At 47.8% G+C, this 26,980-nt stretch overlaps 1 protein-coding gene across 1 annotated transcript; it reads left to right on the forward strand.

Moving 5' to 3' along the window:
• On the forward strand, nt 1-26,980 carry SLCO4A1 (solute carrier organic anion transporter family member 4A1). The gene is made up of 12 exons (XM_039719456.1): nt 1-19; nt 12,167-13,145; nt 14,368-14,458; nt 15,352-15,473; nt 15,778-15,889; nt 20,076-20,230; nt 20,904-21,099; nt 21,639-21,804; nt 22,403-22,575; nt 22,990-23,054; nt 23,544-23,692; nt 24,480-26,980. Exons 2-12 carry the CDS (start codon nt 12,320-12,322, stop codon nt 24,627-24,629), a joined length of 2,205 nt encoding a protein of 734 aa, XP_039575390.1. The 5' UTR covers nt 1-19; nt 12,167-12,319; the 3' UTR covers nt 24,630-26,980.

Raw genomic sequence — 26,980 nt, forward strand, 5'->3', positions numbered from 1 at the left:
TCGGCGGCGGCGGCGGCAGGTACCGGGCATTGGGCATCGCGGCGGGCAGCGCGGCGGGCAGGGGCCGCGGGGAGACATGCGAGACCGCGGCATGCCCGGCAGAGCCTCCCCAGCCTCGGCCGGAGCTGCCGGGCGGTGCCCGCGCGGCTGCGGGGGAGCCCCGAGGGCGCGGGGATGGGGATGCGGGGCTCGGGATGCGGGGCTCGCGGGGTCGGGGCTCAGCCCCGCTCTGGGGGGTTTTGGTGGGCACAGCGCGGGGTCCGTGCTGGGAACAGCGCGGTGGATGTCACCGAAATGGCCCGAGTCATTGAGGGTTTTCCGCTTTGCGATGGTCTGAGAGGATGCTGCAAGGCTGGGTTGCTGCCTGGAACTGTGCTCGGGCTGAATCACTGCGGTTTGGGGTTTTCCCTCTAGCGTGACCGTGTCTTGCTGTGGAAAATTTAAAAGATGCTAATTTCCTTTAAAAGTAAGGAAAGGTAGTAAGGTGGCACGGCAGGATCCTTACAACAAGGAAAAAAAATGTTATGGTAACGATAAATTAATGCCTGTTTCACTGAAGTTAGTAACTGGCAGGATGCTGGGTGGAATCGGAGCACTTTAGTTACTTGCCCTATATTACTTTTATAACCCATTTGTTCAGATGATACAGATCAAAAGCTGCTGTAATAAAACCATGCTTTTCAGCTCTGAGAGCCTAAAAAGCACAAGTGGACCTTAATCACATGAGTTTGTTGCATTAACATTTTATTACCATTTTATAGTCTGTTTGATTTTACCAGGCAACACACTACAAACCTGAAGTTGTCCCTGCCTGGCACCTCTTTTTATATATGTATATTTCTAGGCTCCTACTTTCTGTAGTGCCACTTGATTGTAAAAACACGCATTAAAATAGCATCTGAGGCAGAAATTAACACAAAGGAGATCTTCAGAAAAGTGTGTCAGAGTTCTTGTAAACGTGAGAAAGGATGAAGCTGTGGGGGGAGCGGGTTAGTCAAATAATGAAAAGGAAAAAAAAATGTAGCTATTTATATGCAAAGAGGTCTGGCTTGCAAACTGCCAGAAGTGGTCGGAAACTGAGGCAGCAGCTCTGCACTGGGCGGGCTGGGGGGACAGATCAGAGCCACCTGCCCTGCCACGACTCCATCACAGCCCTGCGGTGAGCGATGAGCGGGCTCAGGTGTCACAAGTGCCACCTGGAGCCCTGGGAGGTGGCACTCCGCTGACATTCCCTTCAGTTCTCCTGCCCGTGGGGCAAACCTGCTCGGTGACAGTGGCAGAAACACGAAGTGTGACGCTGGGATGAGGGATGAGACCGGGAAGCAGCGGTTCCTGCTTGGGTTGGATATTCCTGGCCAGTGAAACCAGGAACTACCTGAGCAAGCACTCGCTGGAAGTCTTTACAGAGATTAGAGATTTGCAGGCACGGGGGAAGATGGGATCAGCCACTAACAAAAGAAATACCCACCGGCTTAGGGAGATCAGCATCCAGCTGCTCGGTGCCTCATGACTGCAAACTCCTCCAGGCAGTTTTAATCTTTTTTTTTGTGTGTGTGTCTGCAGCACGGAACATGTTGGGGAGGATCCTGCCCTCCTATTTAGGGCTTTACACCCTGCAGTAGCAGGGAATCATTGCTCTGTTTTATGCTGCTCATTTTGCTCAGTCCACCCCAAAAAGCATCACTGAGCACTTGTTTTACTTTTCTTTATTTTAATTGGGTGTGCCAAGCCCAGAATCCTGACTTTGCACGGCTGAAGGTGCTCATATACAGGTCACCATACATTCTACTTTACCATTTGGGGTTTTTGTCTTCCTCATGTGTTCCTTGAGGTGCTGCCTGTAAGTTGATTATTCAGAGCCTGGGACATTCGTATCTTGCATAATCACAGTGAATGGTGGAAAAGTTTTGCAAGACTCTGCACCCATGGAACAGAGTTGGCAGCTTTTTGCTGGTGGGTTGGTGAGATGCTGGGCATGATTTCAGGGGAAAGGTTCCCCCTTTGGATTTTGTACTTAATGAATTGAGGTCTCTGTGTTAAGGCAACATGTAAGAATTATCAACCATGTATGGGCTGTTATGGGTGTGAGCAACCCTGAAATGCATCGGCCTGGGTTTCTCTGGCCACCCCAAAGGGTGCTGTGCTTCCCCAGCACAGTTAAAAACTGCATTGTCTTGGTCTGGTGAGGGGCTTATCCTTGTGCAGAGAAGCAGAATGTGGGAGCTGGAGCAGCACAGAGCACAGCCCAGGCAGCACCGGGGGCTTTGTCCGCAGGGTCGGTGGCAGCGTGGCTCTCCCTGCACCTGTGCCCAGCTATCCCAGCCCTCCCTCTGTGGGATCTCCTCTCCTGCAGCCACTCTCCTCTTTCCCTTTTCAAAACTGATTTATCCCTAGACCTCCCCGCCACAGAATTAATTGTGTTCCATCGTGGCCCTGAGTGACCTGGTGGCGTGCGAGCGCGGACGCTGAGCGGCGGGACTGGAGAACAAAGAGTTCTGCACGCATGTTCCGGGGAAACGCTCCCGGAGAGGTCAGAGACTTCATCTGCTTTATGAATCCCAGACAAAAGCATCCATCCCACTTCAGTAGATGGGATAAGTGATTGTAGACAAGCACTCAGAGAGGTCCACTAACTTTAGTGGATTTTATGTCAGAGCTCTCTCAAGTGCAGAGGAGAGCATGTGATGAGGCAGTGAAGTGTTTATTATTAGCAGAGCAGTGTTGTTCTAACCTTAAATCTCTCTTCAGGCAGAAGTACTCCTGAACCTGGGGTTCTCCAATGTTGCCAGAAATGGTGTCATTCCACCTCTAGATTGTAAATGAGCTTGAGCAGTGGGCCTATGTTAGCATTGGGAAATACTCTGTTTATTCTGGTTCACCTCATTGAGCAAAGTGCTGAGCCTTTCCAGCAGCTCTTGACATTGCTAGAGCAGTGAAGTCCCCTTTATTCACTTGTGCTACTTCACTGACATCTGTACACTTACAATAAAACTGAATTTAATTGCTATTGTTAATGGCATATTGCTGTATGGCATCAATAATCTTCAGTCACTGGAGCTCTCAGAGCTTGGCTTGGTTGCTTCAAGAAAAAAAATGAAACGCTGACAGGCTTTGTTTAACTGTGGCTGATGGTTTGAAGGAGTTAGGGAGTCATTTTCATGTTGAGAAAGCAGGATCAAACACTTTTTTTCCCTAAAAAATACTTTGATTTCGTAATATTCTGGCTGAACAAAAAATCCAAGAAAAAGTACTTTTTGTCATTTTTATAGCTTCATGTTTGTCAGTTCAAGTGCTTTGGATATCCTCTGTGATAGGAGTTTATTTTTCGGGATGGGATTAAGAGAGGGAAAAAAAAAAATAGATTTTAGAGTTTTGATAAATGGTAGCAACCCATGACACAGAAATAAAAAGTTCCCAAAATATCTGAAGGTCTTGAGCTCTTTTAGACTTTTTTTCTCTCTTAGCCTCTCCTTGAAAAACTGCATCAATCTTTTTAGCTTGCTATATTCCAAATAAATCAGATTTGAAATTTTAATTGAATATTCTTCTGCTTTAAAAGCCCAGTAGGAAACAGAATCTCAGCCAGTCAGAGCAGTGATGAGGCTGCTCTGCCTTGCCTGGGCTGGAAGGGTTTGCCCAGGCAGATGCTGTGGAGCTTTATGTTAGCAAAAGAATTCCCAGGCCAGAAAAAAGGGTTTCCTCACAGTGCTTTCAGAGCTACTCTGTGGTGCCCTTGGATTGCTAGAGTGAATTCAGTCGCTGAGGATTTAGATCTTTGAGCCAGATGTGGGTCTTGGTTGTAGCAGAATCAGCTTTTTCTGGAGTCCCATATAAGCCTGAGTAACCTGTGATCCCTTTAGTGTTGCACGTTCTCCTCTTATTTGGCAGTAAACCTTGAAAAGAATTTAATTCAGAGAAAATGAATTAAAAGGAGTGAAAAGTAGGTAACCAGGCTGTGATACACTGATTACCTGTCTCAAATATTCTTGTTTTTAAATAATTTAAATTTTGAAATACTCCCTTTTTTCTAGAGGCAATAAAAAGAGTTTGCCAACTACCATGAGCCAGCCAGTTTTTGTTCCCTCGAATTCCCTGTTGCTTTCTTTGAGCCATCTCGAGTGCCCTGCTTGGGTGCCTTGTGTGAACAAACACCACCCTGGTTTAGCAGCAATGGCAGGATCAGGACCATCATTTCTTAAGGAACATGGGTCAAACTCAGTCCTCAGCGACCTTGAGCCAAGGACAAGGTTATTCTTGTGTGTGCATTTCTCCTGGTGTGGGGACTGTAGGATGTCAGCAGGTCCTTACCAAGGAAAGTAGGAAAGCTCCTGACTTTGAATATTGAAGTCTTGAATATTGAGAAGTTCCACTGGTTTCCAGAAAGGAAGCCACACTATGCTGCTGAGTGGAAGTGGGAATCCCTTGAAGGCAGTTTCCAGATTTCCAAGGCAATCCATCCTCCAGCAGCTGCTGTGGTTCCTGGTGCATGAGAAAGGGGAGGGTACAAGGCAGAGTGTGTCTCCCCACTGCTCATGGGCAGCAAACCCCTCAGAATCCAGCAGATGTTTGGGGTTGACAGTGGGAACATTCTCTGCCTGTTTATTCCTTTATCTCAGGAAGAAACCCCAGTTTGCTCCCTGGCAGGTGGAATGAGTTGCTGCCCTGGTTGAGCACTGTCAGATGAAGGATGTGCCAGCCTGCAAGAGGGGCAGCCTGCAGGGCCTGTGGTGCTTGCAGGGAGTGTGCACTCACCTCTGAGCACCTCTGTCTCTGTGCCTTGGTGTGGATGTTGGTGTGTGTGTGTGGAATTGCTGTTTCATACTGAGCTGGCGTTCTCTTAGTGCTGAAGGATATGCCTCAGCATTTTTCCACCTCTCAAAGGAGTTGGTGGAGTCTCACCTCTTCTGATCAGAGGGGATTTTTATTTATTTATTTAGAGGCATCCAGCCATGGGAGAAGCCAGCAGCCACAGACAGCACAGCCAGGATGCACCTACCCATTTACAACCTCTTGTGCTTTGTGGATATACTTGAGATTTTCAGTGCTTTCTGCATGAGATGTTGCTGCACTCTCTTGGAACTTGCAGCACAAGGAGCTGCCATTGGAATGAATCTGAGCTTTCTAAAGAAGAAGCATGCCAGGTTGGCTTCTTCCCATTCATCCTTGGTGGCAGTGGTCAGCAGCCCTGCACACTCCCACCGTGCTGATCTCGTGCTCTGCCCCAGTTCCCCTTTGGCCCTGAGTTCCTGCCCTTCACTTCATAGCTGCTCTAACTTCTGTTTGTGGGATTTTGAGTCAGAGAATGAAGAAAAGTCATCCCTTTGAAAGTATTCATCATTTCCTCTTGATGACACAAATAAGGATCTGCCCTCTTTAGAGAAATCCCCTAGTATACCACAGCCTGTCGAGATCTAGGATATTGCATGAGCAAATGCAAATTATCTGCAAGCTGACACTCTGTTTATCTAAAAGTATGAAATAAAATGAAGTGTGAATGTTTAGGTCATCTTTAGGGGATGGGTGGGGAGTATTTGGTGTCAGGAAACTTAAAGGCTGCAGATGCCATGTCAGAAGTCTTACAGCCATGTGAGCCTGTGCCAATGCTGGACCAAATTCCCTGTGCCACATCAGATTTGTTCTGAATGGGTTAATTTTACACCATCTGGCTTTGTGCTAGATCAAATATTGTTTCTGTTGTGGTAGCCAACATGAGGCCAGAATGAGCACGGAGTAATATCCTCAGCTAATCCAACAGAAATATGATTATGTACCTGTTCCTTCTCCAGATCATATCTGCAATAATGGGTGATTTAGCAACACAAAATAATCCTTGTGGAGACAGGGGAGAGGACTGAGGGTGGAGCACTTCTGCTGGGAATACAAGCTCTGACAGCTGGGGTTGTTCAGCCTGGAGAAGGTATGGCTCTGGAGAGACTTTACAGCCCCTTCCAGTGCCTAAAGGAGGCTGGAGGAGGAATTTTTACAGGGACATGGAGTGACAAACAAGTGGGAATAGCTTCAAAGTGAAAGAAAGTAGTTTTAGGTTAGATATTAGGAAGGAATTCTTCCATGTGAGGGTGGTGAGGCCTTGGCAGAGGTTCCCCAGAGAAGCTGTGGCTGCCCCATCCTTGGAAGTGTCCAAGGCCAGGTTGGACAGGGCTTGGAGCAGCCTGGGACAGTGGAAGGTGTCCCTGCTCATGGGCAGAAACTGGGTGGTCTCAGAGCTCCCTTCCAAGCCAAACCATTCTGCAGTTCTGTGCCTTGAGGGTTGTGGGTAACCTGAATGTGATGATCTCCTTGCAGTTGGCAACAGAGACACAATAGGGATGTCTAACGCAGATTAGGTACTTAGCTATAAACAAGTCATTATGAGACAGAAAACTGCAGTCCTAGTGCAGAATGGCTTCCTAGGGAGCCACCTGAGACACAGAAATGGAGGTGATTTAACTTTGCATTTTGCACGCCGCAGTGACCTCCAAGGTGCTAATCTGAGGTTAACCAAAGCAGAACAGCTGGAGTTCTACTGCATTTTGAAGCATTGCACATTTCAAGCAGTGAGTTCATTTAAGTGCTGTCTGGGAGGCTCTGCTGTTCCCCCGCTTGGCAGGAATCTCAAGACTAATACCTAAGAGGATTAGGGAGCATCGCTGGATGTTAAACAAGATCCAGGCTAAGCGGTGTGCACCGGTGAGCTCGTGCTCCCAGGGCTGTTTGGGGAAGCTGTAACTTGCTGATCTACAGAAAACGAGTGGTTTGTGGGGAAATGCTCTTCCCTCAGCTGAATCCTTGGTGTGTATCCCACCTGGCTCCATGTTTCCACCTGCCCATCTCATGTTGTCCTGTGCTCACTGCAGTGGTGAGTGTTGCAGGAGATGCTTATGAACAGCAAGTTTCATTTTTATGATGATTTTAGCTCTTCTAAAGTGTTTCACTGAGCTCTGTGTTGTCTGGTTGGACTTCAATGAGTGAGCATTCAGCCCACTGTCCTAGAAAGCTCAAGGTAAAGTCTGTCCTTGGCTGGTAGAGTAAAATGACCTTGTGGTACATGGTTTTCCCCAGAAAGTCCCCGTAGTGCAGAGAAGAGGGGCTGGAAGGCAATTGTATCTCAAGAAAAAGTGAAGTTCTAGGTAGTTTCATGGTAATGTTCCATCTGGTTTTCTTTCTTGTTTCTACCTTCATATTGATCAAACTGTAAGTATAAAAAAGTGTAAGTGCCTGTGAACCATGGTAAATTATAACATTATTGAAATACATCTGTTCTGAACACAGCATCTCGAGTTGTGTAATGGAGGATGTTGCATTTTTTGCATTTTAGTGCTTCTGTCTTTAGAAGCACCAGAGAATCACGTGTCTCACTTTCTTTATTTGGGTTTTGCTCATTTTGTTTAATTTCTTACATCATAAAGGATTTGCCTGAGTCTGCATCTTCTGCTTGGAAACAGAGAAGGGACAGCTGTAGGAGCTAACTGGTAATCCTTGGGAAAAGCTGACCAGCAGCTCGTGCAGAAAGAGTGTGCTGAATATAGAACATTCTTTAATGGCTTGTAAGAATCCAAATGATGGAAAATAACACCATGCAGGGCTAGAGGTTGGGAAAATGCTGGTGGTGTATCTGGAAACACCCAGCTCCATGGGCAGTGACAGTGATGGAAGGCACAGTGCTGTGCCAGCATGGAAAGCTTCCCAGCTTTCCAGCATTCCTTCCTTGCTTCCCAGCATTGGCCAAATGTATGGGTAGGAAAAAGACACTAAAGCAAGAATGACATTAGGGAGGGTGAGTTAGGAATTATAGCATAAAACCCCTTTTGTCTGGTTAATCTGTGCTATGGCAAAAAGCAGTGCCTGGGTTAAGTCTGCTCTGTACATTGGCATTGCAAGTTTCTAAAGATGGTCTGAGGCAGCTGCAGCCAATTGTATTTGCACAGATAAGCTGGAACAAGTAAATAGATTCAGAAAGTCTGGCTAGATGTATCTTCAAAGCATTTTCAAGCAGCTAATTGAAAATTATCCAAGCCACCTTCCTGATTTCTTGCGTATATTGCAATAATTTCCCAGTGAATGGAAAGCACTTGGAAAACATACAAAGGGTTTGTGAGTGCTAAGCTCTACTATTTGGAATTTATGTAATTATAAATATGTTCTTGCTCATGTGATAACTCAAAGCCAGTTTCTGCTGCTCTCTTCCATGCTTCAGACTCCAGTAGGGCTAATCCTGTAAAAGCAGGTCTCTGACATGAGGGGTGGGTCAGGATATTCCTATTGCCCCGCATTCCTAGGAAATTCCTCCCTCATCCTCTGTCTGTCCCTGCAGCTCTGATGGTGAGCACAGCATTCAGTTCATGGTCAGCTGGCTGCTCTCTGGGTGTGATTCTCATTCCTGAAACTTTTCCATGTGTGCAGGACCACACTGTTCCCACAGGCATTGCTTACCAAAGGCTCCAATCTGGCCCTCGTGCCAATCCCACAATAGCAGCATCCTCTGTATTGCTGATTCAAAGGGATGCTTTTAAAAACTGGGCTAAAAATATGAAGTTTACACTCGGTGTGAGCTGGGTGAAGTTCCTCAGCTGCCAGGAAACCAGTTCAGTGTTACTCAGAACAACTCACTCATCCCATTCTTGCTTTTATCTCCTTTGCACTGAACCAGTGCCCTAAGGACAAGCCCTGTTCATGGGACTGGGATGTGGATTTATCTCACTTCTGGGAGGCTTCCCCACTCCTAAAGCAGCCAGTGGATTACACTTGATCCATATGGTGTTTATCAGCCATGACAGAAGGAGTGCTGCTAATCCTGAAGCCAAACTCTCCGAGGAAAATTCCCTGTGTGTTACTAAGAGAAGTTAAATGGACAAACCCAGATGAATTTATCCCTTGCTGCAGTAATATGAGCTTGGTGCTTGGATGTGGACTTTTGCAGATTCCAAGTACTTGATCAGTAATTCCAGGCTCACTTCCACATCAAGGAAAATAAAAACAGAGGAGACCCAGAGGAATATAAAGGAGACCCATCACAACCACCAAGCATTGCCTGGGGCTGCTCCTTTCCTGTTTGCAGTACACTTCCTGATCATTTTTAATCCACTACCCCCGTTCATTAGGAAATAGCTCCATGTATGCAATAGAATTGAAAAAAATGCTACGTCTACTCATAAACTGTGCTCAGCTGTGGAAAGCAGAAGTTATGTATAGATGTTATTTGCCACAATAATACCATATAAAAGTCAAAAAACCATAATGTGGAAGGGAAGATTAACTATTATTGGGCATGTTTCAGCAAATGGGATTATTTTGCATGTCAGTTATGAGTTAATTTGCAACATTAATCTCATCGCAGTCCTTGGCAGAAATACAAAATGTTTTTAATTGGTCCTGTGACTTTTTAAATGATCACCTGATGAAAAGCTTGTAAGTTTTACTATTGATTTAATGCTAAATATGATGGGGGGGGAAGTCTTTACAGATTTCATCAGGAAATACAAATCATATGCTTTCATTGCCTTGCTACTTCTGCTGTGTTGACTCGATAATGTTGGCACTCTGGAACCAGCTGTACAGTGGAAATAAAAAGTAGAAATCTTGCAGCAAAAGAGGAAATCTATGGCAGAGAGATTATAGTGTTGGGACTGATTCAGTGTAAGCAAGAAATCACCCGCTGAGTCATTAAAAACAGAGATGAATGGGAGGCAATAAATGGATGGCTCAGAAGAATATGAATGATTAGGAAGTGCATGAAGTTGCTTGGATTTTTTTCCCCTGAAGATTATATTTTGTCCTCTAAAGTGGCATATGGCTCCTTTGCAAGCTGATACCCACAGTGAAGGTGTCACAGCCAGTTTATAAATACTTCAAGAGATGCCAAGCAGCTCGGGGGCAGCGCAGAGCAGGAGTGGGCTCCCTGCCCACGGCACCTGGGCACGAGTCATTAGCCCAGGTCCACTGGGATGTGTACAGGAGGGGGTGTTGGGGCTGAGAAGGCTTCTGGGTGGGGGGAAACATCTGCTGCCTGGAGGAAAGGCTGGCTGCTTTTTGGAAATGTGTCACCCTGTTGGCTGTTAACTCGCACTGGCAGTGGCAGGAGTTGAAGAGGGGATGATGTGGTCACCTGGGTCCAGTGGGCCAGACTGCTGCCACCAAGGAAATAAAACCTTTGATGAAGAGCTGTAGACTCTTTCCTGACTCATGAAATACCAAAGTATCAATATAAATTCATGAGGTATCAGAGGAGAGATCCCAGTGTTTAAAGGAGTGTTTCCCCCAGGGTGAACCTGGGCCAGCTGGGGAGCTCACGGCTCCTGCTTGCATCTCAGGTAATAACAGAGATGTGCTTTTTCTGTCTGCTGGAATCAGTGAGAGCAAAATCAATCCCCAGCCAAGAAACCTTCTTTACAAGTGCAGTCAAGTGTAACATCAGACATGAGTCTGATACAAGTTTGATAGGAGGAGGGTGCAGCTGCAGCCCTGGCTGCTGTGCAAGGAGGCGTTTGATTTACATGAGTATGAACAATTCCGCCCCTTAGAGCCTGATTCAGCACCTAATAATCACTCCTGACTTTAACAGAGTGCTAAAGCAGGCTTATTTATTGCTTCCAATATTGCATCCAAAGATGAGAAACAGATTTAGAGTTGTAAGAGTCATAAGAACACTGGAGAGGCAAAAAAAGTGGAAAAAATAGAGCCTTGCACCAAGGCATCATTTTTATATGACAGCACATTACAACAGTCTGTCTCTGCAGCAAAATTTCAACCCCTGCAGTCAGTTTTTGCATTGACACTTTAAAGATCAAAGTTACCTGCTGTACTCAGCCAGCTAAGGTAGGATTTACCTGGAGGAGTCCAGGAGGGCAAAGCAGGGCCCTCCTGCCCACCAGGCTCACCTGCCCTGCACTGTCATCAAATCTCTGCTAGAATCTGGAGCTTGAAATAGGAAATAGTCCATGAACACTGCTCCCCAGACAGGGTAATTATGATAAAGTTATTTGCAAGTGAAAGTTGGGCCTCATTTGTTTAACCTACTTTAAGGACCAGATGTGTTGTAGCACTCCTGACACAAATGTTTAAGATTTGGTAGCACATGTGGGCTGTCCCCTGCCCTTCTGGGGCAGGAGCAGCACCTTGGTGGTGCTCTGAGTAGCATTTTCTGCCAAGTCCTCCTGAGATCTGCTGGTACAGAGAAGCACATCTATTTAGCAGATGTCAATCATTTTTTTACTGCAACACGCAGATAAGAATTAAAGTCTTCACCAAAGGCTGCAGTATTCCCAGGTTACAGCCATCTGAACATAGTTCATTTTATCAGGGAAAAATGCCCTTTTTCCCCTTTTCCATGCTGATGAGGCTGTCATCTCAGGGGGAGCATTTTTGTGGGAACGTCTCAAACAGATATTGGCAAAATTATTGAGAAATACAGGATGCTTTGAGGATGCTCTCTGATTAAACAGTTCTCGTTTAGCATTTGTTGCATATTTAAGACTAGTATTCAAGGGAGAATCTTATTATTTTCATCATTTATAGTTCAGCCAAGGCATTTAAGGAAAAATACTCTTGGTTGCTGGCAGGGTCAGGTGATGCAATGCACAGGAACAGGGTGAAAGAAGGCAGTCTGCATTGGTAATCAGGTTAGAGTCAGCTGCCTCTGCCCTCCAGCCTGCTCTGAAATGGCATGTAGTCTAATTAGTTATAGAAAGGATTTTACTGAATAGTTGTAAACAGATCTGAGGGCTTGGAATAAAATCAATCTGACTGTGGAAACTTTTCAGGATAATTATAAACTGTTATTGGCAGAGTGTGAAAGAGAGACCAAAGGACTTCTAGCAGTGGGAAACTTGTAGCTGTGTGGGCTGTTCTCTGCAGGGGGAAGAAGGGGGATGGAGGTTGCGGGGGTCTCACCAGGTCTTTATCAGAGGAGGGGTAAGGGGCTTCAGTGGGTGGGGACACTGCCTTAGAGGTGCTTTTCTTTTAAGACTCTTGAATATTTTGTTCATTTCTGTAATGTTGGTGATGCCCTGACACCTGAGGTACCAGCACATTCCATGGTGGAAGCACATGACTGGGTGAAATGCACAGTGAAATGCTTATACTTATTTAAAATAAAATGGGAGGGGGAAGAAGAATATTTGAGTGGTTTGAGCATGGTTAATAAAAGCATTTAAAAATTCTCTTTGCGCAGATCAGAATGGTCTTGGCTCAGACTTTAACAGTCTCCCTACTGAAGTAAGTGCTGAAAATTGCATCTCCTGGACAGGCTGGTCCTCGCTGCCCTGCAAAGCCACCCTGGCCACCAGCCCACCTCAACCCGCCACTGCACTCTGCATTCCCGTTCATGGCAATGCCCCAGAACTCCACCAGAGAAAATGGCTTTTGCTTCGCTCAGCCCCTCGACTTCTCCCGCCCGTCCCCTCATCGCGGCGAGGCCGGCCGGCCGTCGGGGACAGCGAGCGGGGACGATGGCTGCAGCACCCCCCTGAGCAATGGCCTCGCGTCCTCAGGGGCTCCCAGCCCCTCGGGCTCCTGTGCCGAGCCCCTCTGCGTGCCCAGCCCGGCGCAGGAGGAGACGCCGTTCGAAGAAGGGATCAAATACGTGTCTGCTGAAGGGGAGGAACTGGCCTGCGGCTGGGGGGGCTTCACCCCCGGCTGCCTGCAGCTCTGCAACACATCCAAAGGGGTCTTGTTCTTCCTCTGCGTGGCCTCCTTCCTGCAGGGCATGACCGTGAACGGCTTCATCAACACCGTCATCACCTCCATCGAGCGCCGCTTCGACCTGCGCAGTTACCAGAGCGGGCTGATCGCCAGCTCCTACGACATCGCGGCCTGCGTCTGCCTCACCTTCGTCAGCTACTTCGGGGGCAATGGCCACAAGCCCCGCTGGCTGGGCTGGGGCGTGCTGGTCATGGGCCTGGGCTCCCTGCTCTTCGCCCTGCCCCACTTCACCACGGGGCAGTACGAGGCGCGCTCGGCGGCCCAGGTGGGCGTCTGCGGGGGGAACCAGAGCCTGCCCTGCTCCCAGGCTGCCTCCAGCCTCTCTGGCTACAGGTTTGTCTTCATGCTGGGGCAGTTCCTGCACGGGATGGGAGCCACGCCGCTCTACACGCTCGGCGTCACCTACCTAGATGAAAACGTCAAGACCAACTACTCCCCTGTGTACATTGGTGAGTGGGGTGAAGGGCAGCTCCAGCCCCTTGACAGCAGGGTGGTGGGAGGGAGAGGTCATGGTCCTTTATCATCTCCAGCCCACAGTGGGAGCACCTCTCCCAACACTGCTCAGCCTTTTCTTCCAGTTGAGGGGTGAGGTGAAACTCAGGGGGATGTGGCAGCTGTTGGGGAGGTTTTGATTATTTGCCAGGAGGAAACCTGTGAGCTCAGTTGGGTGTTTTTCCTCCTGCAGCTCATGCCGTGTAGGTGGGGAGTGCCTCCTGCTCCTGGCGTGGGGCCAGCCCATGTGGCATTAGCATGACTGGCAGACAGCCACGAGGCCATACCCCCATCTGTGCAAGGGGACAGAGAATCACAGCGTGATTTGGGCAAAAGGACCTTTAAAGGTCATCTAGTCCAATGAGAAGGGACATGTTCAACTCAATCAGGTAGCTCAGAGACACATCCAGTCTGACCTTGAATGTGTCAGGGGATGGAACATCCACCACCTGTTTGGGCAGCCTGTGCAAGTGTTTTATCACCCGCATTTATATCTAATCTAAATCCTTAGATCATCATCCCTTCAGGCCTCAGCACAGCAGGGATGGTCACTGGGCTGCTCAGCTGCTGCTGGTGCAAAGCACAGCCAAGAGAAGAGGCTCAGCTCACTCCTCTGCATCACTGGTCACTCAGCAGCTGCCAAACACAGTCCTGTTGGTGAAAGTGCCAAAAGGGTGATCTTTTAGCAATTTCAAAATGTGTCAGTCTGCCCATGCTGTGTCAGAAGGCTGTGTAGTGTGGGCAGGAGATCACAAGGAGATCATCAGCTAGGTGATGATCTTTCTGTGTGTTGTGGTTTAAACAGCAAACTGTAATAAGTACCAGTGGTGCTGTGTTTAGTGTAGACATTTTGTGTTGTCAGTGGGGAGAGGGTCCTGCTGCTCATTGCTGTGGCAGTCAGGATGTGGCAATGGGATCAGCAGCATCCCTGCTAAATGTGGTTTAATTCTGAACCAATTTTGCCTGCCCCATACTGTAAAACTTCCCAGGTTGGATGCAAAAGCTTCCCTGGAAGAGAAGCGTGAGACAAAAACTTGTTGGAATGATCTGGGTTTGTGTCTTGGTGGTTTAGTGGGAAGAATGTGAGGCAGCCAGAGGCTGAGCATCCTGCATCCAGGAGGGAATCACACTGGGGATCCCTGGCTGACGTTGTCTAACATGACTTGTTTTCCCTTTCAGCTGTTTTCTACACTGCTGCAATCCTTGGGCCTGCAGCGGGTTATCTGGTAGGAGGAATGTTTCTAAATATTTATACTGAAATTGGCAGAGAGTAAGTCGCTAAAAAAAAATCTTGTTCCTTTCCCTTTCTGCTCTGTGTTTCCTTTGGGGTAGAAAAAAATAATACCAATGATCTGGAGCAATGAGCTGGTGGCTGGGTGGAAGTGTGCCTGGGGTGTGGGGTGGTGTGTCTGCAGGCAGGGAGGCTGGAAGGGTGGTTTGCATTAGTGCTGCTGCTGTAGAGAAATTGCTGACAAACCTGTCAGCTTAAATCCTTCCTCACGCTGCACTGCCTGTGCTAATGAGGCTGTGAGCAGCAGGTGAATTTCTTGAATGAGTTCCCTGATGAGGTGGTGCTCCCAGCAGTGCTGCTTGCCCTCCCAGTCATCCCACCAGGATGCTTAGTCCCTTCTTGCTTTGTAGTATTTGTGATTTATTCTTCTTTCCTTCCAGGCTCTTTGGTAGATGATAGGATCACAGAATGCTTTGGGTTGGAAGGGACCTTAATGATCATCTAGTTCCAACCCCTCTGCCTTAGGCAGGGACATCATTTACTAGACCAGATGAATTGATTAAAAAGGGGGAATGGGTTTCCAGGGGAAGAAATTAGTTATTTCAACCAGTTTTCTTGCAGAGGGTGTTTTTGGGGTGGAGCAAGGATCTTGGCAACCCTCAGAACACAACTGAAAAGCAGTGAGGTGCATGTGCAAACCTGAGATTAAATGAGAATGAAACTGTGTGATTTCCTGGGCTCGCGTTGTGCTCTGGTGAGGCTGTGCTGAGGCTGGAGGAATGGTGGACGAGGCACCCCATCAGATCACTCAGTGTCCTTTGCTGTCACCCCCTTGGCCCTTGCCAGCCTCGGGGAGAGGCCCTTGGAGCTGCCCTGCTCCATCCCCAACCATCACCTCTCTCCCTTGTGTCCCTTTGCCTTCGCCCTTGCAGGACTGACATGGCCCCCGAGAACACGCTGTGGGTGGGGGCCTGGTGGATCGGCTTCCTGGGGGCTGGGGCCGCCTCCCTGCTCATCTCCATCCCCATCCTGGGCTACCCCCAGCGCCTCCCAGGTACGGGGCTGCTCCTGGGCTCGGGGTGTGGGGCTGGGGCTGCGCGGTGCTCGTGGGGCTTCCTGCTCCTGCATGTCTGCCTGGGGATGTGGGAGCAAAGGAGCAGCTTCCTGTGTTTTAGTTCTGATTCCTGAATGGATTGCACCCCTTTGGCTTTCCATCTGCCTCTGTTACTGCTTCTCCCTTGCGGCTGTTGGTGGGGGGAGGATGTCACGTTGTGTTTTGCCCTGCAAATCCATGGTTTTGGTGGCATCCACAGGCCGTGTCTGACGCTCTCCTGGTTCCCTGTGCCTCTCCTTTGCAGGGTCCCAGCGCTACATCGTTATGAGGGTGTCAGAGGCTCACCAGCTGAAGGATGGCAGCCACAAAAAAGCGTCGGATCCAGACTTTGGGAAAACAGTGAAAGATCTGCCTCGGTGAGAAAAGCACACAGAGGTTAGGGAGCCCTGCAAAGGGGAGAGAGAGTAAGAGCCCAAGCTGAGCTTCCTTCAGCCCTGCCAGCTCAAAGGTGTTGCCCTTCTTCAGGCAATGACACTTTTCTTGCAGAGCAGTGTCAAAGTGCCTGGTCCTGCCAAGGTCTGGAATCTCTTGGCAAAGAGGCTGAGCTGGTGCTGGGGATCACATGAGGGAGCAGGGGACAAGTGGCTGATTCCATCTGGGTTTCCAGAAGCTCCTGTCCACCTGCAGTGCTGTGCCACACACTGAGTTTTGCTGAGAGTGGCTTGATGCCAAGCTTTAGGTGATGGGAGATGCCCAGGCATTGCCAGCTCCCTCCCTCTCCCCAGCAGCATTATTTCTGCCTGTCTGCTTCTGCCTGGCCTCACCTGGCCCAGTTATTCAGCTCCTCCTCCCCAGCCCCTCGGGGCTTTATTCCTTTCCTCTATTTTTACTTGGGTTATATCCCTGTTTTGTCATTTTTAATGGGAAACGAGATGAAACAGGCCCTGTGATTCTCACAGTTCCATTCCAAACCCAGGGAACAAAATATACCACACTGTAACTTTCAGTTCCTTTTCTCTTTTATTCTTGGTTTCCTTTCTTTTTCTTTTGCCTTCACATCTTCCAGCCACCTTTTATGTATTACTACTTCTTATCTCTCCAGCAAGGCAGTGACACAGCAACTTGCTTAATCTTGAGCTGCTGCTCAGCTCTGTGATGAGAACAAAGCAGGAGCCAAAATAAAATGTGATCTTTTAACCACATATTTTTGTTATGGATTTTTGAAATATTTTATGATTTTTTTGTTGTTGTGTTGAATTGTATTGAAAGGGAGGGCAGGGGGAGAGGTGCTGCTTTATTTATTGCAGGGGGTTAGCTGGCATGGAGGCTCTGGATGTTGCAGATACCTGGATATTGATTCCTTTTGGACCTTGCAGTCAATAAGGGGATCTGTCACTGTTGAGATCTTCCTTTTTTTTTTATTCTTTGTCCCAGGACCGTTTTTAGGGAGGAGATTTTATCCATGTGTGATGGCTGCTCCCTGCAAAGATGTTGCTAAACCCCAGGCTGCTGCCAACAATCACTTCTGAGCATTAGTTTGGTCTTTGTCGTGCTGGCAGAGGAGGATGGAAGCAGAACAGGTGCTCAGGACAGGAATTTTCAGCACCAGTCGAGCTGTGCTGTGTCAACACAACTCACACCCATCTGAAATGCTTGGAGACTTTGTAGGAAGTTTACCAGGGGTTAAGGCAGTTGTATGAAGAATACTACATTGAGCAGACTTCAGTGCTGTTATTAAATGGCATTCTTGACTGGGTGCCATTTTCCGAGGTCATGGCTTGTTCTGCTCACGGAAATTGAATTCAAAACCTGCATTTAAATAACGATAAGTCTGTGACTAAAACCAGCACAAACAGGGCAGCAGAGAGGGATGAAATTCAGTGGTTGATGTTTTCTTGCTTGTCTGACAGCAGGAACAGAGACAATCCTCCTGCAGGAGCATCTTTCACACCTTGTTTCTGAATAATAAATCCCCAAAGGTGGGAACTTGTATCAGAGAATTCAGACCAGTCCAGACCTCAGTGTGGTTTGAAAGCAGGAACCCAGCAGACTTTTGTGGTCCCTGGTTTTGATTAATGAAGGGGAAGTGCCTTCAAGGCTTTCTGCTCTGGAAACTTGCATTAAAGAGGAGATCCCATCTGTGCAGGCAGCTCCTGGGGACACGTGGAGCAGGCTGGAGGGTGAGGCCAAAGGACACTCCCTGTTCCTTTTGTGTTGGTCAGGGACTCTGTGCTACACATTTTCTCACAGTACAGGCAGTAACAGTCTCACAAAGATAAGCAGAAATACAGATGAAATAAAATACTGTTCCATGCCATCAGGTCCTTTCTCAGTGAGGTTCGTGAGTTGCTGCAGTCACAGTGCTGCCTGAGAGCTCACAGGAATGCAGCCCATACAGCCTAATCCTCTGCCCTGGAGACACTTCTCTATTAACTCTTGGGTTGAAAAGGCCTGATAGAACAGCATTTTCCTTTCTCTGCTCCCATATGATTGCTGTCATGGAGTAACCCCTCCTGTCAGAGCAGAGGGACTCAAAGGAGGGCATGCAGAGCTGGCTTTGTCCCTGCAAGCTGCAGGGTGGAGTTTGTGAGGATCACTGCCTGGCCTGGCGAGCCCTGAGCTTCAGCACAAGGAGCTGTGGTCAGTATTTCACTGATCACTCCTGGATAAGGTGCAGGGTGTGACTCAGAAAAGCCATGAAGTGGAGCAAAGGGAGGCTGGTTTATGTTCTGTGGGATGCACAGGGTGCCCTCTGTTCCCTTGGTGCTGGTGACAGTGGGTGTCATTTTGTGCTAGAAAAGCCCCCATTCACATGCTGTAAAATTGGATAAATATCCATTTATCTGGAGTGTTCTCTCAGAGGAGAAGGCCCTGATCATGCAGGTGGTCCCAGCCCACTCAGAGAACCATTTTGTGAAAAGAGTTCCTATGTGTGCCCCCAAGTAAAGCCTTGGAGGATCAGCTTTTTTAGCAGGTGGGATTCTTCTCTGCAGTGCTGGGGCTCCTGAAATCCCTTTGGCTGCAAGGACTGAGCACTGCCAAGGCTATTCAAGAATTAGGTGATTTCTGGATGGGTTTAAAGTCCTACTGATGTAATAAAAACATTTGTGCTGTTTTTGGTAAAGTTTTATGTGCCATAGCTCCTCACATCTTCTGTCTTCAGACAGATTAAATTGAGTAAATCCTTATTTTTACTGCTGAAGGAAGTTCCTTTGCATTTTCCTACGTGCAAGTCCAGCCTGTAACTTTTGGGCAGTGGGCAGAAAATCACACTAGTGCCAGGGAGAAACTCTTCTCTGTAAAAAGGTGAAGGCGCTGTCTGTTTTTTGCCTCAGCCACAAGATCTACAAGCATTTTCTCATTAAAATATTAGGCTTTATGCTTCTAAATTAAGCACAGTCAAAAAAATCTGGAAAATAAAATAGTACATTAAACTAATCCCAAGAGCTAGGCAGTGTAAAGCCCCCTGTAATCAAAATGTAGGAATGTGTGGTATTTCTGTCTTTCAGCTTCTTTGTTCTTTTGGTGTAATGCAATTCTCCATTTGAGTAAAGTTGCATAAATCTGACTGAGCCTCAGCACGTCTCTCCCTTGCTTGTACCAAGACAGGATTTCTCTGATCTCACATTTCCACCAGAGCCTTTCTGCTCTGTGGGCATCCCAGGTCATCACTCTTGCAGGATTTGTGCCCATCCCAGCAATGGGATAACCCCTGGCACTGGCCTGGGCTTGGCTAGGGGGAAGTCATGGGGCAGAATTTGAAGCTGGTTACAAAACATGCCCTGAGAAGCAATGTCAGTCCTCTTAGTCCAATATCCGAGATAGTGAGAGATAATTGAGACCATTCCCTGTGCCTGAGGGCCTTTCTGCATCTCAGGGATGGAATTGTTGCTGGATCTGCATATAAATGACACATGGCAATGTCTCTGGCATATCTGCAGCTCTCTCCTAAATCCCAGCGGGTCAAAGTAAAATGGAGTTACTCAATTTGTACATTAAGCTTCAAGTAAAACTGGGCTTAGATTGTGGCAGAAAGATTGCTTTCTGTTTTTCAGGTGTCTTGGAGGTGTTTCCTCCATATAGAAAGGCTTGCTTGGTATTTCCCCTGAGTTACAAAACATCTCTGGTTATCAGAGGTTGTTATTGTTCTGAGAGTGTGGGTGCACAAGTAACGTGTGTATGTGAGGATGTAGCACAGATTTGCTCTTGGTTGAGTCAGGAGTCCCAAGATATCTGCCAACAGGCACTAATAAAACCTTGAAATTATGGAGATTTGGTGAGGAGTAATGTCCTCTCAGTATAGCCCCATTTAAACAAAGTACTCATCCTGACCCTAAATGTTGAAAAATTCCTGATGAAATCATCCATGTAGAAGTTGTGGGTGCCCTTAGTGTGAGTTGCATCACACACATACACTGTGTCACTGACTGGAAAAGCTCCTTCAAACCCCAGTTATCTTCCTTTTGGTGTTTTTCCTTTCAAAGAGTTGCAGGATGATAGGATGCTGCCTCATCTTACATGTGATCCTTCTGACTGGGAAGACCTGAAATGAAAATGTGCCTGAAATGAGTGATTCAATTCCAGTATATTTGTCCTTCCCAGGTCAGTGCTGCTACTTCTGAAGAACCCCACCTTCATCTTCCTCTGCTTAGCAGGAGCAACCGAAGCGACCCTGATTGCTGGCATGTCCACGTTTGGACCCAAATTCCTGGAGTCCCAGTTTAGTTTAAGTGCCTCTGAAGCTGCCACCTTTTTTGGTAAGGAAAGCATGTTTTTGCAATGTTTTCCCATTTTTGCCAACAAATAGAAGAGCACTTTTAGCTTGTTTAGAATGGAGACAGATGCTTTGCAGTTTAATTATGGACTGGTTATCCCCTTCAGCTGTTAGCTGGGATCATTTCCTATCAGCACACCTACACCCAGTGCACTTCCAGAGCTGCATCTACTGACATCAGGAGGAAATGTGTCACTTCTGTAGCCATCTGTTACCCTCTAGAGGAAGGCAAAATAATTGTAATTTCTCCTATTGCATCACCAGGAAACATTGGCTAAATGTTTCCTCTGAGGAGGGATGTCAGAGCTGGGGGGGATATTTTGTCAGCATTCAAAAACTGGGAGATCCTCACCTAAGTGCTGTAACATAGACCAAGGAATGGTGTCCAACAAGCATCAGCACTCGTGCTCCTCAAAGAGTCAGTTTTAAGATCTCTGGGCAGGAAAAGCTGCCGTAACAGGCTCATGCCAAATTACCTGAGCTGTTACAGAGGACCACCCACTGCAGCAACATCCACTGAACTCCCACCAAGAAGCCACACAGAAAGCAAGGAATCATTTGTATGCAAAATACACTGCAATTAATGTATTCAAACCTGAAAACTCCTTGCTGACATTTCTAAACTCACTTGTGGGTTTTTTCCTCTTCTTTTTCAGGTTATCTGGTCGTGCCAGCCGGAGGGGGAGGCACATTCCTGGGAGGATTCCTCGTGAATAAATTTAAACTGCGCTGCTCAGGAATCATCAAGTTGTGTTTGCTGTGCACAGTGTCAAGTCTGCTGGCCATATTCATTTTCTTTATCCACTGCCCTAACATGCCCATGGCAGGAGTAACCCAGATGTACGATGGAAGGTAACGACCACCACCCTGTCTGTCTGTCCTGAGGGGCTCTGTCAGAACAGGGTAACAAACACACAGTGCTGGGGGCATCATGTGGATGTGTTGGGGGTGAAATTTGGTGTCTGGTCAGTCCTACAGGCAGAGGGTGAGACACAGAAAATAGATGTCCTGAGTTTTGCAGTCAGATGGAGTTTAGGGAAGAGGCTCCTTAGTTAGTAAGGGGAGGAAAATCAGCAGCACCAGGGTGGGAGATACTCCACTCTTGAGCTGCCTTTGCAACAGCCCCCATCTCTATCCAGTGGGATAAACTGGACCAAAAGTGGGAATCTCCTCTCTGAATGGGAGTGTCACCCTAAGAGCTGGTCACTTAAACTCCCTTGGTGGCTGTGGGAGAGACAGCTCCAGGGCATGGTTAAAATTTGGTGGGATGAAAGCCTTCCCAAACCTGGCTTTGTGCTCCCGGGGGATCCATCACAGCTCCCACTGCCCCTTCCTCTCCCCATTTCCTCCTGTAAAGTGCTGCTCACTGACTGCTGCTGTGTTTCCCTCAGTGCTTTGCCAGGTGGGCACCTCAACCTGACAGCAGCCTGCAATGCCCAGTGTGGCTGTTTGCAGGACACCTACAGCCCTGTCTGTGGCACTGATGGCATCATGTACTACTCCCCCTGCCACGCTGGCTGCAAAAGTGTGTCTGTAAACCTCAGGAATGAGAAGAAGGTAGGTCTGGAAGCACTGTGCATGAACAGGGTGGTGGCACATCTCTGGAGTGATTTGGCTGGCTCTGCAAAAGGTTTTTGGGCTTTGCTGCAAATCTGTAAAATCAGGCAGGGCAGGGTGGATGCTCTCAGGTACCACGTGAGATGAAGGCAGGAGGTACTCTGAGGTCACCCTGCTTTGCTTCTCTCGTTGTGTCCAATCATCTTTGCCTCATTCTGGGTCAGACTGTGCTGAAATCCATGGAAAATCACCCAGGCAGGCAGGGCAGGGAGCTTGGTAAGCCCCTGATTTCTGTCCTAGTGCTCCTTTTGGGCCTTGAATGAGCATGATGCCCCTCCTCATCCTTCCAGCGTGTTGCTCATGGAGTCAAGCAAAGGCTTAGGGAGGGTAGAGGTGATATTCAGCTGCCTGGCAGAGTGAATTTCCCTTCTTGATTGACCTGTTTGCAAGCAGAGGTTTGTCAAAAATGCAGCTTGATTTCTGCTTCATTCTGGGAGTCTAACCAGCTGCTTTCTGCCCTCCCTGAATTTCTTATTTTTAAAGCTTTGACTGCCACCACACTCTCCAAGCAGAGCTCCCACCAGCCTTTTTTCCCCAGGTCTACCAAGAGTGCAGCTGTGTTGACAAAGCTCTCCTGCCTGGCTCTGGCAAAGCAGAGGCAGGGAAATGCACCTCCTCCTGTGACAAAAAGCCCTTGCTCCTGTGCTTCATGTTCGTGGTCATCCTCTTCACCTTCCTGAGCAGCATTCCTGCCCTGACTGCCACTCTGAGGTAAGCAGGGGATGGCCTTGTCCTCTGCCAGCACTGCAAGAAGCCTCAATATCCTTCTCTCTGCTTTTTCCTGCTGGATCAAGCATGGGAAAGGTGTGATGGGAACCACTGAGTTACTGACAGCCTGGAGACACCACTACTAGTTCCTGTCCCAGTCTAGCTGGGAAAGGAATTTTCAGCATTGGGAGCTTTGTCCTCTGCCATGGGATAGACACATTTACAGCAGGGACACTGCACTGGGGTGATCCTGAATCTCCAGAGGGATGGAGGTGTGCTGGAGGTCCCAGGTGTGCTGGGCTTGAGGACCTGGAGCTGTGAAGCAGGGAGGCCCAGCTGTGCTGGGCTTGAGGACCTGGAGCTGTGAAGCAGGGAGGTGCAGCCTGGCAGCATTTTTAAACCCCTTTTTCTCCCCAGGTGTGTCTCTGACAGACAAAGGTCCTTTGCACTCGGGATCCAGTGGATTGTGGTACGAACACTAGGTATGGAGCAGAGGGAATTTGCACCCCACAATGGTCTGGTGTTCTGGGAGGTGTGTGCCAAGCTGTCACCCAGGAATAAAACACACTGGGTTGGAAACAAAGGGAGTAGGACACACACTGCTGAAAAGGAGGATGCTTGCTTTCTTTTGCTCTCATGCAGGACAACCTAATTCCCTTTGCATGTGATTTACAAACTGATTGGAGGGTTCTGTAACATGTCACAGGTGACAGAGGTTCAATGTCCTGCCAACGTGCCCTGATTTTAAGGAAAAGGAGCAGAGGTGTTGAAGCTCCTGTGAGTGTCTTTTGGCTCTTGTGCAATGTGTAGGTCAGATGGCCAAAAGACCTGCTGGACTCTCAGATCTTGAAATCCAGACTGGTGGCTCTGGATGGTGCAGGATGAATTCTCTTAATCATGGTATCAGCAGAGCCTGGTGCTTTTTCTGCAGGGTGCTGCCCAAACTGAAGATGCCCTCTCTGTGCCCACAGGAGGAATCCCTGGTCCCATTGCCTTTGGCTCCATGATTGATAAATCCTGCCTGCTCTGGCAGGACCAGTGTGGAGAGCAGGGCTCCTGCTACGTTTACCAGAACTCAGCCATGAGCCGATACACCCTCGTCGCTGGACTGGTCTACAAGGTGATGCTGCTGCTTATCTCAACTCCCTGGTAAAGCAGACAGGTTTTTAGGACATAATGTTTTGCTCTTGTAAAGAATTTTACAAAATTGGGCTGCCCTGATCTGGCCCGCCCCCAGACAAGATTAAATTTTCACACAAGAAATTTCTCAGGCAAGGCAAAAGCCCTGTTAGCTTCTCATCAGGTAATGGTGCTCCAGACACCATCATTCTGTTAAATTCCCATTATTTTCTAGGATTACAGCTTCTATTGCACCATATGAAATATCTCCTTCCAACAGCAACCAAAGTGATTTTTGCTAGAAATGGAGTAAAATATCCAAGTGCAGTGTATTAGTGAGAGTGAGGGATGGCATTGTGGGCAGGCTCTAAATAACCATTCCCCAGTCACTGCTAGAAAATAAGAGAGTTCAGAGCTGTGGGCTTTATTTATTAGCAGAAAACCATCATTTTAACTGCTCCCAAACAAGCACTTGCCCTAGATAGCAGTGTTTAGCAGCTGCTGTGATAAAGAGGTTTTCAAAAGCCTTCCAGCAAAAGGCTGAGGCAGTGTTGGCTCATGCAGCACTGTGCTCCAGGTGTCTGTGTGGGGCTGAATTTTCCAAATTCCCATTGCTATGGGGCTGGCTAAATTCAGATTTTTACCCCCTCTGGCTCTGAGTGCTGCTCTGCTTCCCAGGCTGGCCAACATCTCCCCAAAGCTTGGTCAGCAAAGCTCATGGCAGATGTGGGGTGGGCTCCTGGTTTTGGGGGAGAGCACACAGTAACAGGGTGTTTCCATGGCTGCAGGTCCTCGGGACAACCTTCTTTATAGTGGCCTGTTTACTCTACAAACCCCCACCTCCAGAGTCAGCTCCGGGCAGCTTGGATGCATCCGAAAATGGCACCAGTGACCTCCAGGAGCACAAGCCTTCACTGCCAGCTGAAGAGGATATATAGTGCTGTCCACATGCAAGTGACTTTTTCAGCCTCAGAAATAGCACGAGAAGACATTATGCAGTTTCCCAAGAGGTTTTTAAATCAACAGTAATATTTTAAATTTTTATTCTTTTTTTTTTAGTTGAAGATAAATAATTTAAGTGACCACTGGTGTGCTTTGCTATTTTCTTAACAGCAGAAGCACATTTAGAGTTGTGTGCTGGTGCCACGTGCAGTTATTTAATTTTATTTAAAGAAAGGGCTATTGTAGCTTTATTCTGTGTCTGTGACAAGCCAGGACCACGTTCTCCACTTGTGGAAGTAATCACTGGTAACTCCAATGGAGCATGTGGGGTTTAAACCACCAGAAGATCTGGGCCAAATGTATTGAATATCTCAATTGTAAAGCCAACTGTAGCAGAACTCCTGTTGGGACTTCCAAGCTGGGGAGGAGCACTGCTGTTCTGCAGTCTGCCCTGCAAAGGGGTCAGCTGGCCCTTGAACTGCTGCATGCAAAGCAGACAGCCCTGGCAGTGTCCTCCTCCTTCCCATGGCACACAGAATCGCTCTGTTCAGGAGCAGCTTCTCTCATTATGCAAGTTCCTGTTACTGGGAGAGGAGATTTGATTAGCAAATCCATCAGTACACTACAGGCAGCCATTCCCAGAGCTGCCAAGCACTGTACACTCACTGCCTCACTCATTGCAGGGTTTACACCGTGGGACACTTCATTTTTTCAGTTTGTGTTGTTCAAAAGTGATGCCTTTTGTAATGTACTGTGCAAAACTTGAACTTCTTGCTGTTTGCTGGGCTTGGGAAGATGTGAGATACAGATCTATGCAATGTTTATCTTGGGTTTTTCTGTAAAGGCAGTGGGTTTGGGTAAACAGAAAAGTTGCAGTGAATTTAGTTTGTCTCTGGACCAGCTGCCTGAGGGATGGGTCTGCCTTGGCCTGCTTGCAAGGAGAGAGGGCAGCATTCCCAAAATGGCCTTTGAATGTGCTCTTGCAATGTTGATCAGGACCTTTCTGAGGGGCAGAAGTGGAACTGGGGCAGGTGTGACTCTGGCTTTCCTCTGAGTGCAGATCAGGCCAGGCTGGTGCTGGGTGTGCCAGTGTTTGCACAGCCACAGGGTCCAGGTGCATCCCCAGGGGAGGCAGAGGGAGCCCTGGAATCCTGCCTGGTGTGATTATGTTCACAGGACAGGATCTGCATCCCTGAGATGCACAACTGGCGCTTCCTTCCTGCCAGCTCCCACTCAGAATTGCTTTGTAGATGTTTTTGTATATTTTATGTATTTATGCTTTCACAACTGGACACAGGATGGGCATTTGCTCCCTTCATTAGCAGAGGACTGACTCTCAGAGTGTTCCTGTTGCAGACAGGATGGTGCTGCTGGGAGTGTAGTTGATATTCAGGTCAGTGGAGGAAAGCAGCTTCTTCCATTCACAGATCCCCTTCCACCAAAGCCACAGGGTGACCTCTCTGCTTCCAAAGCCCTTGTTTCCCAGTCCCTGTCAAGTGCTGGGACACACTGTGCACCCCTGCCCCATCCCTGGAAGTGCTCAGTGCCAGCTTGGGTGGGGTTTTGAGCAAACCTGTCGAGCTGAAGATGTCTCTGCCCACAGCAGGGGATTGAAACAAAATGATCTTTAACCCAAACCATTCTATGATTCTGTTTCTATCTCCAGTAACTACTGGGAAAACTAAAAGTGATAAGGGCAAGATGGATGGTGGCTTTTGGCTGCTTGTGGAAGGGCAGCTGGTGCAGTTTGATGGGGCACAGTGTGCAGGAGAGCCCTGTTTTTCTGGGGAGGCAGGGTTAGACCCACAGCTGCAGGATTTAACCCCAAAATCTTCACCTGGGTTTGGAGCCACCTACAAACACAAGCCTGTCTGCAGGCCTTGTCCTTCCCAGCTTAGACACCTTGAGTCGAAGGAGGGATCTGAGATGGGGAAATGCATGAATGTATTTTGGGAGCTTATTTTATGTATGATGTATTTATGAAAGTTAGAAGTTTTCCTTTGCATATATATATATATATATGTGTGTATATATATATATATGTATGTATAAGGGTGTGTGTGTGTATATATATGGATATTGCAATGCAATTTTAGTGTTTATGAAATGAGCTTTATCTGAGTATGTTGTTTCCAGAGCTAAAAAAAGCTGCTGGGATTCTGGGCATTTATTACGTTGCTGTGGGACTGGTAATTCAAGGATTTTAGTAAGCAGCAACATGGCATTCCTGTTCCATAACCAGGCTGTTTAGCTGTACAGGTAATTTAAAAAATTTGGAAATATGTTTCCCAATCTGAAATGAAGTATTATATTGCTATAAAAGCATAGAAATATAACCACCCTTTCA

Source organism: Passer montanus, unplaced genomic scaffold (assembly GCF_014805655.1).
Source record: "Passer montanus isolate IOZ18808 unplaced genomic scaffold, ASM1480565v1 scaffold41, whole genome shotgun sequence".
Classification (NCBI taxonomy): domain Eukaryota; kingdom Metazoa; phylum Chordata; class Aves; order Passeriformes; family Passeridae; genus Passer; species Passer montanus.

Excerpts from the sequence above, each read along its gene's own strand:
- SLCO4A1 (XM_039719456.1), top strand. The coding sequence starts at position 12,320 with ATGGCAATGCCCCAGAACTCCACCAGAGAAAATGGCTTTTGCTTCGCT. Across the intron at positions 14,459-15,351 it reads TATACTGAAATTGGCAGAGA|GACTGACATGGCCCCCGAGA; the intron begins GTAAGTCGCTAA and ends TCGCCCTTGCAG. Across the intron at positions 21,805-22,402 it reads ACCTCAGGAATGAGAAGAAG|GTCTACCAAGAGTGCAGCTG; the intron begins GTAGGTCTGGAA and ends TTTTTTCCCCAG.